General features: G+C 33.9%; 1 protein-coding gene across 1 annotated transcript in view; it reads left to right on the top strand.

Annotated features, from left to right (window-relative positions):
* Positions 1-10,964, top strand: part of LOC119575074 (rho GTPase-activating protein 26-like) — a gene marked incomplete in the record, with an annotated part of 86,992 nt that extends 76,028 nt beyond the window's left edge. The window contains 5 exon segments of the mRNA XM_037922461.1: positions 3,788-3,839; positions 4,656-4,697; positions 5,840-5,944; positions 6,196-6,275; positions 6,799-10,964. Of these exon segments, the coding sequence (XP_037778389.1) occupies positions 3,788-3,839; positions 4,656-4,697; positions 5,840-5,944; positions 6,196-6,275; positions 6,799-6,938 (419 nt within the window).
* Positions 10,965-12,635: the final 1,671 nt, after the last annotated feature.

The following is a 12,635-nucleotide window of genomic DNA, read 5'->3' as shown; positions in this document are numbered from 1 at the left end:
TCCTAAAGCATGATATAAATTATTTTAATAATAAGTTCTGGGGCATAATGTAAAAGTATATATAAGCTAATTTTTAGACAGCCAGTTTTGAGAATCAATTTAAAATTTGAGTCCTTAATTATGTTTATAATGTACATACACAGAATAGAAGAAAAACAAAAACTTTGTACAATGAGCATTTTTTTTTTAAAGCAAGATTAAAGAATGAAGTAACACCCACAAAATAACATGGCCAGATGCAAACTAGTTTCGACACCCATATCCCCAAGTGAAATTTAGGGTTCAATCATGACGACAGCATTTGTGATGGAGACAAGTGGGAACCCTAAAGTGGTGGCTGCTTCTGTCAAGTTATGGCTGCACTCATAGATGTGGAAAATGTAGTTAATTTTTTGTTGTAAAAAAAAAGAAAAAAGAATTATAGCTGTCTGTATTGAAATTATCACTCTATTAGTGCAGTTTAATGTTGTAAAATACTGTCCATAGGATGTACAAGATAGCGGAGTCTGATGCAATAGTTCATCGATACCATATTCTGTGCACTTGTAACTTTTACAACAACTGCTTGACTGCTGTTGCATGGCTTTATATTAATTTTGTAGTATTGCTTTGACTGTTTTGTTTGTGTGTTAAACTTTTTTTTTTTGTTAACTAATGTCTTTTTTATTTTATTATATTAACCACTGATTTTATGGGTTTCTGTAGTTGGTTCTTATTTTTCAAGATGAATTTGGTAGACAAATAACTTACCAATACAAGAAAAAATATGAGAAAAGTAAACCTGTCTTCATGAAGTATGCAGTAGATCAGTATAATAATTTATTTATTATTTATGATGCCTTTTTGTAAGACTTACTAATCCACATCAGGAGGAAAAGGTAAACATGGCCTTGAAAGTTTCTCTTTTAGTTTGTGCATAAACTATGTTATTGCTTATATCATTTGCAATGTGTTATATGGTACATAGAATCACTTACTGTAACTTGCCAGGATAAATCGTCACAAAATGTTTTTCCAGATGATATGAGAAGCTTGGTGTAGAAGTGCAAATAGCAAAGCTGTTTTTTTTTTTTAATAATTTGAAAATAGTCATTATTTAGTAAAATTAGAGTGCCATGATATAGGAATAACTTTTCCAGAATTAGAAGGCCATTTAGGAGGGACAAAGGATTTTGAAATGATGCTGCAGATTAAATTTCATAGAAAGAGAAGTTGCATTTTACATTTTATTTTGTGAACTACTCCAGGAATCCAGATTTTTAAATATATTTCATTACCTTTGTGAAGAAACATGATCACTAATATAATATATTTTCATTGCTGTTGTGACATCATGAGCGCGTTGCTCATTCCCTCTCTTGGTCATTTTGTCTGATGGAGCGAGGCAGAACATATCACTGGTCCCCACTGCCAAGCCCACCGTGGCCTAAAGTCATAATAGGCAATAGCAGATTAATAACTTAGCTTCCCTTAAATTACTAACATTATTATACTTGTAACTATTCTGTCTTCAGCAGCCCTTTCTTGATTTTCCCTTCCCTTCCCTTCTGTTCCCTTTTTTCTGTTCCTTTCCCTTTGCATCCCTTCCATGCCCTTCCCTTCCTTTCCTTTCTTTTCCTTTTACTTTCCTTTTACTTTCCTTTTACTTTCTTTTCTTTTCTTTTCTTTTCTTTCCTTTCCTTTCCTTTCCTTTCCTCTCCTTTCCTTTCCTTTCCTTTCCTTTCCTTTCCTTTCCTTTCCTTTCCTTTCCTTTCCTTTCCTTTCCTTTCCTTTCCTTTCCCTCGCCCTCCCCCTTTCCCCTCCCCCTTCCCCTTTCCCCTCCCCCTCCCCCCTCTCCCCTCCCCCCTCCCCTCTCCCCTCTCCCCCCTCTCCCCCTCCCCCTCCCCCTCCCCATCCCCTCTTTCCCTTCCCTACCCTTCCCCTTCACCTTCCCTTCCCTTTCCCTTTCCCATTCCTTACTAAACCAAATTTAGTCTAAACCAGTCTTTTATCCATTGTAAAAAAAAAGAGAAAAAAAAAGAAAGAAAGAAAAAAAAAAGGACAAGCACATGCCAGGTCAAAAGGGATTATGGACTTCAAAAAAATTACTCTTTAATTTTCATTCTCTTATTTTGAAGTGAAGTGAAATATACATTTTTTGAGTTTCCTCTTGATTGGATTTTTTTCACGTGTGACTTTAGTGGTAGTGAAAACTAGTCTATTCATATATATTTGATATCACCAGGGATCACTACACTGTGCATCTTTTTTATAATTTTATAGCATTTTGTTGTAGTTCTTTAGGACATTTTATAGTTTGTTTTAAATTCCTACCTGACACTTATCATGGAGTTCTCTTATGAAGTTTGTGTGATTAAAGCAGCAAGGCCATGGACAGGTGCACTACTGATTTTCTGATTACTGCTGGTGCTGTAGAAATACAGGAACTTCAGGAAGGTCAGAGGATTGTTATAGAATTATTACTACAAAACCTCTGCTGGTCCAGCAAAACATATGATATAGAACTTATTTTGGGGACAGAAATTGTCAGAAAATTGGTGGGAAGCCTATATTTGTTAGCATACTATTACACTAAGTTTATAATTGTTTGCATCCGAAGTAAGTATAAATATTTATGTATTTCTGTGTCTTTGTCTGATTTAATGTATGCTTTTGCTTTGAGCTTGGTATATGCATTTTATCTGTAAAGTTTGAGTATTGTACATGTTGCATGTTTTGATGATACAAGTCCCTAATTTGCATGCTGATGAAGGTCATAATTTGAATGTGTTGTTTAGTACTGCATGTATTTTTTTTTCTTTTTTGATTTTAATGAACATTTTAATTTGTACTATTGTAAAATGTTCCTCTATTATTATGCACCCTATTCATTCTGAATCATTTCATTTTGCATATAAACCCTGCTACCATCTACCTTGCTTCATAAAAATACTGCTTCCCCAGTATATCTTTTATCATCCTTTTTGTACCTCTGTACTGTGTCTTTTTCATCTTTATCCCTTGTGTCATGAGGTTCTCATTCATTCTTAAATGCCTCATCTCCATCTACTAATATATTTTACAACCAGGCAGATTGTGTTTGGTCACTAGTCTGCATTTTTATGGTCTCTATTTTTCCTCACGTATCTCTCTCATGCTTGTTTCATACTTGTCATAACCATCTCACAGAACCACCAGAATTCCATTTTTTATCTTTTCACTCATGCTTTTTCCTGCTTTTTCATTATACTCCCTCCCCCCTCCCCTCAAAAAAAATCATTATTTTCCTATTTTCTCTACTGTTGGAAGAGCACTTTTCAAGTCTTCTTATGTCTATCTAAAATTCATGTGGTGTCTTGTAATCTGAAATCTCCCAATTTTTCCGTACATAAAATAGATTGACAAATAAGTAATAGAGATATTGTTAATATTGGTCTCTGATAAAGCAAGAGTAACTTTTTTAGAATGATAATACCTTCTGTTTTCAAGAGTATCACACCCTTAAATATACTGTAGTATTAATTAATTTTCAGTTGAGAATTGTATAATGACAGTAAGATGAAAGTCTAGTAATGGGATGAAATTAGCTTATTTGATTTTAGCCTTTTTGCAACTGTTTTTTAGTTGTTTATTTATTCTATAACTTTTTGTCTGAATGTTGATGTTTTTTGTTAAAAGCACCAGAAGTTGCATGGGTGTTTGTCTCTTTAAAAACTGTACTTTGCAATGTGAGCTGTTTGCCATTATTTTCTGTGTAGAGTAGAAGGTGCCAAATAAATGAAAATAGCTTGGTATGTACCACTTTCAGGTGCACGACTGGGGACGGCGTACCCGCCCACGTACCGGCAACACATGGAAACGTAAGTACACAGAGCTGATTAATGTTTGTGTAGTTAAGAAGAGATAATGAACATATAATTTTAGAATTTTTGAAGTTTGCTTTTGAAAGGATCCTTTTTTTTCTGAAGATTGAATTTTCAATCTAATGACCTATTTTTTTTTTTGCAAATGGTACAATATGTTTACCATTGGTCCTGGTTAGGTTTGAATATATCTTTGATTTCTCCAGTATCCTTGTCTTTGAAGACTATATATAATTACCACTGCCGATTTACAATAGCCTGTACATATTGCTGTACATCCTCGAATATTTGACTTAGTTTTGAGAGAGGGTGGTGGTATTTTATTTTAAATAAAGATTTAGACAGTCATCAAAAGTATTTAAAAAATAAAGGATGGACAGACATATGTTTGTATATCATGAACAAAGTAGTAATGTACTCTTAACTCAAAATTATATTGATAGAAAGCAAAATCATTGTGAAAACAAAACCTAACTTGGATCTACTCATGCATAGAAAATAACATAGCACATAGCTGCTTTCTTTTGTTAACAGATGGCCTATTTATCAATTTATGCATGGCATTTATATGAAGATTTCATAATCAATCGAGGTAGAGTATCATAACTTGAAATAATTATTTGATATTTCTCTCATGTTAACTAGCGTGAACAAATAATCGAGGATGTATTTTACATGCTAAAGTCAGAGATTTGGAAATGTACATAAACATGTATTTTTATTATTACATTTAACCAGAAAATACTAGTAGATATTACAGATTTTCCCCCCCTTAATAATGGTATGCTCTCATTCCCCCATTATGCCCACTAGTCTGTGCAAGAGACAATCTCTGGAGTACCTCTACTCATCTATGTAAGTGTAGTCACTCACTCTAGCATGTGGTGGTGCATAGCCTCAACCTTCAACTAAACTAATCGTCTCTTTTTGACTTGTATGTGCAACTAGTGATATCCGAGTTGCAACTTGTGATTTCCAAGGTGTTTTAGAGTTCTTTGGATGGAGTCTGGGTTTTTGCTTTGGATCTCATTGGCTAAACTGTTTTTAATTCAGTTGGCCTGTAGTCTGTGGTCCAAAAGGAGAGACTCAGCTCTTTGAAAAGTAAATACTATTAGGTATAGCAGTGTAATAGATAGCTCCTGTTTGTTTAGTTGAAGTTTACTCAGTTACATTCTTTATTCATTAGTGTTGGTGAATCATAGAACTGTCTTTATAAAAATTGTATAAAAATTGTCTAGTGCTTTCCAGCATTTGTTGATGTTTGTATAGTTAGAATAAGGATCAGTTAGAGATGCTAGTCTTGTAAATCTGGACACTTGAGATTTTCTTTTAGAGATGATTAGATAACTTCTGATGCCATAAGTGAAAGTAGGTGACTTAGATGCGAGAGTATTTACAAGTACAAAAAATGAGTAGTCTATTTTCTTGTTACTTTTGAAGTGCATCCAATTGCTATTATCAGAAGCCATAAGCTAGATTTTCACCTGTTCTTCCCTGCTGGGGCTTTTGCATGAAAGCTTCAGGTTTAATGAACATAAATCTTTTACACAACTTGATCACTGAAATATAGAGAAAAAAAATTCAGCTGATCCTCTAAAGCCTTATTAAAACTGCTATGCTATTGTATGTGAATGACTTGCTGTTCGCATGCCTCAGACTGTGAATCCAAGTAACTTTTCAAGTATTTTATTGGCAATATTTTAGAAAGTGCATTCTATATAATAGCTGTATACAAGTGTTAAGAAATTGTCTTGTTATTTTTTTCGTGCTATTCATTTTTTGTGATCTGAAGTAGTGATTAAACTGAACACTATCCACATGTCCTCATAGACAAGGATGAATGAAAGTATGTACAGTACTGTATTTTAGGTAAAATTTCATGCTTGTCATTCATTTTATAGAATGTATTGTATTTTGTATCATTATTCCAAGTTGTGGATTATTTTTCTTTGATCATACTCTCAGGCATGCATTATATTTCTTTTCACTGTACTCAGGAATTCGATTAGCGGGTCGCAATCCACATCAAGTCTTCTGGCCCCGACCAGCTCTTCTCCACCGCCTTCTGCTACTTCGAATGGGACAGCCAGTTCTCCTCCAAGGTAAAACATTATGGAGAAAGGTGGTTGAAAAAGTGATTTTGAGTATGGTATGTTTGTGAAATATGTGAAATTTGAAGTAGAAATTCTTTTCCAATGTGAAATATATTGCTTAAATTAATCCTTGTAAAATACATAGCACTTTCTTTTGATTGACTTGTACCATGTGAAAAGTGCAGACTGTACAAATGAGAATTGCATGACTGAGGATGAAAAAGCACATAGGATAAAACTAATAGCCATTACTCTTCCAGACGTGTGAGAACGCTGTATGCATGTGTAGGAGAAAATGAGTCAGAGCTTTCCTTTGAGCCCAATCAAATCTTATCCAATGGTAAGTAATGCAAATACACATTTACATCATAAATTAAATGCTAAAAATCTAACTATCTCAGAAAATGCTCTGTCATGGCATTTATGTACGCAGCTAATGTTTATTTATTTTTTCTTTAAAAAATTCCAAAATTTTCATGTTAAAAGGATAAATGTAAGCTAAACATATGGGCAGTTTATTTATTAGGAGAGTGGTTATATGAGGTTGTGAGTGGCACTTAAGCTTTAAAGGATCCAGCCCCAATGTTAAGTATAATGTTCAAAAAAGCATTTATTTTTGAAGTCCTAAAATACAACAATTAGTAGACAGGAGTTAGAGAATGACAGACACAGAGATACATAATGGAGAGGCATAGATTAACTTTCTGTAGATTGATATTAAGAGAAAGAGAAGAAAGAGAGAAAGAGTGACTAGGAGACTGACTGACTTTCTTTTTTACCTAAAATTAATTAACTTAAAATTAATTAAAATTTGTAGAAGAGATTTATTTTATTTTATTTTGTTCCCTCTTTTCTTCTTGCAGTTCGGCCATCCCGAGAACCAGGCTGGCTAGAAGGAACCCTCAATGGCCGCACTGGTCTTGTTCCTGAAAACTACGTAGAAGCAGTAGATGATAAACCTCCTCCTCCTCGACTTCTAGCCCAGAGAAACACAGATGTGTAAATCTAAGAGAAACATTCATAATTTAGTAGATATGAAGTGGATGTATTAACTTAGGCTTCATATCTTTGAAACTGTAGTGTGTCTTATGTTATACCAGGGTGACATAATGCATATTGTTGACCAATAATATGTGTGTATGTGCGTATGTGTGTGCATAAGGTAAAATGCTGTGCTTGCAGTGTTGTACTACCTGCAGGGATATAGCATTGCCTTTCAGAGAATATACTTTTGGCCTTAGGTACTGCCAGAATGAAAGCTCCTTATCATGAGCTGCAGAAGGGAATCTTAAGCCATATCCAGTTCTCAGACTGATTGATATATATATTTTTTTTTAGTATAGTACTATCTCCCAACTCCAGGCAAGTGAGTTATGTGCAGGGAAGGATACAACATGCATCAGGAGTGTGCTGTGACACAATGTGCTTATTCAGATGGACATGGAATCTATAAAAAAGGAAAGGTTACATTGTCATTTTGATAGTGGGAGAATATAGCTCCCTTATTTAGCATATTCAGTTGTCACAACTCATGACTGGAGTACCAATATATATATATATATATATCATTTATGGTTATGTCTAGAGCCAAAAGGAATGTTGAACTTATATTTAAAGAAAAAACAACTAAAATATGGTGATGTTTGTGGAGGGAGCCTGAGGAGCATATCCATGTATCAGTGATGACCTAGTCTGAACCAAACCTACTTGGAGAATGTATATTTAACATATTTTATATATCACCTCTTTGTACATTTGAATTATTTGTAAATATTGTTTCATTTTAATAGAAACAGTATATGAACATATTTTTTTCTTCTGTCTACAAGAAAGATTTTGTTTTCTTTTGTCTGTTTCAGGTTTTTATATCTTTGTTAAACAAATATTGTTTCTTAAAACCTGTGCTGTATCATAAAAAGACAAACATAGATTAGTTTAGTATTCATTCAGATTTTTTCTGATTTTACCTGCCATGCATGATTCTTTTGTTTCTAAACAGTTCAGTAATAATAGTGCATATATAGGTAATGATCAATAAGACTAGGATTTGTAAGCAGCTAGTCAAGTGCAGTTCAATTTTTAAAAAACAGACAGGGATATCAAAGCAAAATGAGTTTACAGAACTTGTATTGGGGCTTGAAACTAAATTAATTTCTTGATGTCCAATATTAAAATCGGCCATTTGTGATATAATTCTCTTTCTATATACACATCCCTCATAAAAAAAAAGAAATCCTTTGAAAGCAGTGCCTTTTTGCATAATATCCTTCAAAGGTTGCCATCCAAATATATTGATGATTTATTATGCATTAGATACATGGAAATGATCAGAAAGGACTGATGGCAGCATTAAGATGGAAAAGATTGTAATCCAATATGTACAAAATATTTTGCCTGCATTCAAGTCATCCACTCATTTCTGGTTCAGTGTTGAAAAGATAACTCCTTTTCTGCGAAATCTACTTTGACAAGAAAATAAAGAAATTGAAGTTAAGCATAATCAACAGAATAAGACACTGATAAATTTAGAATAAAAAACTAATTGGTGTTGGTGCTTAATTGATAAGTATCAACATCAGAACGGTGGAATACACTGTGTAAATAAAAGATTATTCAGTCCGTCCCCTTTTATTTATTCTCCAACTGCAAATGAAATGGTTTTACACAAATTCAGTACTTCCTTATACAAAGTCCTTTTGTGGCTTTGTCAATGGTGGCTGTGTAAATTTCATGAACTTTCCAAAAGAGTAGACAGGGGAGGAATCATTACTACATTTATGAATGTTTTTGGATGCGGCATAATATTGAGTTTTATTGTCACCGTTACAAGGACATCAGGATATACTTAGCTTTGAGCCCCAACATGCTATTAATCTTTACATGTTATCAACCTTGCCCACATAAAAATATAATCTTTCTGTAGATTCGCAATGTCCTTGATTGTTAAACAAATCTTGGAAGTGCCTCGTTTGTACATGGAAAATGGAGAAGTAAAACTATGTGACCTATAATTCTGCCAGTTTCCAATCGAGATTCTTTTCTTTTTCGTTTTGAGACCACAATAACACGCTCTATGATAACCTTAGATTTAGATAGCCACAGCGTACTGTTTGCTCCTGTGATCATAATATGCAATGGTGATACTACTGAAATGAATTCAGCATTAGTAGAGATTTGTATTTTTCATTTTGTATTCTATAACCAGTGGAAATATTGAAAAGCATAATAATGGTAGTGGATAAAAGGGGCAGATCATATATTGTTGCTGTTTACAGTCTGAGGTGTATTTGCAATGTCAGTTACTTTTCTAGTATAATAATAATTATTATTATTTTATTGATATTATTTTTATTAATTTTTTTTGGGGGGGATGTTATGTGTAACAATTGGGAACATTCTTTTTACTGGATTTGGAGAGAGGAAAAGAAAAGCTTTTGTTCCAGATTGTGTGGAATGGTGAGATGAAGTTTAGTTTTTTGCATTTTACATGAAATATATATACAAAACCAGCTTGTGTCATTTATAGCTAATTCAAAAATACTTAAGGCCAACTAGTTTTCTTTTCCACTGCTTGCTTAAGAAAAAGTACAAGACAAAATTGAAAAATAAAGCATTGCCATTGTATCTGCTACCCTTTTCATTCAGAGCTTTTCACCATTTTTATGTTGTGCAATGCTACCATCTTCAACAGCTTCTGGAAGTATATTCATGAAAAAAAATGTATTACCTTTACTGCTGAGAAGAAGACTTACCCATTAACGTACTTCATTACATGAGCTATTTGTGGTAGCAGTATCTGTGACATGAAGTGGAAGGCTGGCATGAACTATGCAAAGTATAAACTGCTTATCATAATGCACCCAATTTTACAAGTGCAAATGTCAGATTTTAGATTAACCTTTGTGATCTAGCAAAAAATCTCATGTGAAGTAGGGATCAGGTGTAGAGGCTGCTGTTGATCATATTATTAAGTTCAGTATATTATGATATGTATTTTCCTTTATATCTGTAGGTCAGTGCCATTCATGTATCATTTTTTTCTTTTGTTGAAATTTGTAATCTAGTGTGATACTGTCCTGGTCTTTTCTGAAAGTGTTATATGCACAATAATTTACATTTCATCGTTATTTCTCATTAAATACTAAAGATATTTTGAAAAGTTTATGCTTCACATACTTAGTTTTGTTTTCTTGATATTCAGTCTTTACCAAGTAATGCATTATATGAAGGTATGCTGCAAATTTAATGGAAGTGTAAATGAGAATGAAAAATCTGTTCTTAGTTGGAAGCTTGAAGGATTGTATATTATACATTCAACAATAATGTTGCTCAAAAAGGAAAAAAAAGAAAACACATTATTACATAGATACTTTATTTTGATGCAGTCCAATATTTGAATACACATTCCATAACCATGTTCCTACAAATATGCTAATCAAAATATGGTATACAAATTAAATGTATTTTGATTTTGGATGTAAAGATTTTGGTCAAATGTAAATATGATTATGGTCTTTAAAAGGTGCATTATGTCAATGCAGATTCATTCATTCTTTAAACAATATTATCAACCCAGAGCACCTTTCGGTTAGAATTCAGGGTTATGTGGAAGAAATCTTTAAGACATGTTAGACAAGCAATAACAAACTTGTTATTTAAAGGTAAGCCATACATTCAAGTAATGGGTATTGTTAAAAGTTCATTAGATTCTGAGAGAAAAAAAATCACCTCAGTATTAAACTTATTGATATAGTTTTAAATGAGTTAAGAATGAAACAGCATATAAGTTACTGTTAATGAAGATTATGTGTAAGTAGAGACTTCTTCACCATAGTAATGATATGGAAAGTTCTGGCATCAGTTAGTGATGCTTGTCAGTATATAAAAAGATTTCAAGGTCTGTTTGATTGTAAATAAGATGTTAGTTCAACTGTACACTGACATGCACCATGATATGTATATAATAGATTTACTGATAATGACGCATACATGATACTATTTTAAAATAAATGTCCAAGAGGAATATATGCAATCAGATTTTTCTTACCATTAAAAAAAAAGAAAAGAAATATTACAAGTTTATGGAAATAGAACTGTTTTAACAAAAATGTTTTTAAAAATCAGTTGTTCAGTCATTTATCATATGCTGCCTCAAAAGGAGAGAATTTTAAAAAAGGGAGACACATTTTTCCCAAACTATTTGTTTGGCGTAAGACAACCAAGAATTACTAATTTGTTTAAAATTTTATAGAAAATGGACATTATTAAACATAAATAAATTAAATTTAGTTTTTTTTAAATATTTTTTTGAAACAGTTAGTTTTTTTTTTAAAGTAACTGAAAAAAGAAAGTATCCCTACCCCTTTTGATTTCTTTCCAAGATCTATTCAATACCATGACTTCGTAACACAGGGTAAAAGTGAATAAAAAAAATGAAAAGTAAAACCTCTCATAATGCACCACCATATTCTGCCTCGGGAGAAAAAAGAGAGACATCTTGTAACATATCTTTCTTGGTGTCAGATACTTCAAAAACTACTGAATTTCCAAAAATTTTAATAAAAAATGTGATATTTTTCCCCCCCCCCCCCCCCATGCTTTCCCCTTGTTGTTGGGGGGGGGGGGGCTTGGGCACTGAGATTGATGGGGGGATCCCCTCGCTTGGACTTCACCCCTACCCACTAATTCTGACATCTTCTTTTTTCTTTCCCTTTCCTTTCTTCTCTTCCCCAACCCCTTTCTCCATCCATTCCCGAATGTAGGCCATTTTGAAAAGATAAATTTGATTTTAAATCCAGCAAACAGCCTCATGACCCGGGGGACAGTTTTTTCAGGGTTTGTCCAACCCCTTCCCCCTAAAGGGAAAACCCTTACGGGTTTTGAAGAATTTTCTCCCCAAACTACCCAGGCCAGTAATGAAAATTTTGACCTCTTTTGGGCAAGAGGCTTGCCTTTATAAACTAGCCCCACTTTTTTTAATTTCCCCCCAGTTCCTTGACCAGGCTCCCCTTTGGCCCCTGATCTGACACTACTATGCCTTTGTCCGCAGTACACTTCATTAAACACCACTTACTTCCAAAAGGCCCCACCCTTTAACGCCTCCCCCTTTGAAAATCTTTGAGTACTCTGTTTAGCCCAGCAAATGGATATTTTTTTGTGATCCCCTCACAGCCTTTTACTCCAAAAACCTCCTAAAAAAGTAGGCAGTGTCCTTCCCACGATTGCTTACATAAACCCAACTAAAGCTTATCTACTAAACTAACTTTATGGAAAGCCCATTCATGCTCAACACATCCTTCCCTAAAAGGGTTTACCAGATTTTTTCCATTTCCCTGACAGACTGCTTGCTACGAGGGGGATTGGTCAGACTGTGGAGAAGACTTACTCGCCTTTTTTGTTGACTAGTGCAGATCATACAGTGCTACACCGTTTCCCCAGGGGCCGCCACTTTTAGTCCTCCATAAATATTACCAAAAATTTCTCGTAGTATCCCCTTTCCCCCATGATGTTTAATTGGTGTAGAGTCCCTCTCTGTCCGACCTTATCCACCCCCGGGCCCCGGTCGGCCATCCCCCAAACATTGCCCTTACAGCTTGATGCCTTTATTCCCCAAAACTAGTTGTTTGATAAAACTGCCGCCAGTAAAAGTATGCGTGTAAATTGCGTTGGCTTAAATGTATTTTTAGGGGCTATCTATCCT

Source organism: Penaeus monodon, chromosome 7, assembly GCF_015228065.2.
Source record: "Penaeus monodon isolate SGIC_2016 chromosome 7, NSTDA_Pmon_1, whole genome shotgun sequence".
NCBI classification, from domain to species: Eukaryota; Metazoa; Arthropoda; class Malacostraca; order Decapoda; family Penaeidae; genus Penaeus; species Penaeus monodon.
This window is presented reverse-complemented; position numbering and strand designations above follow the sequence as displayed.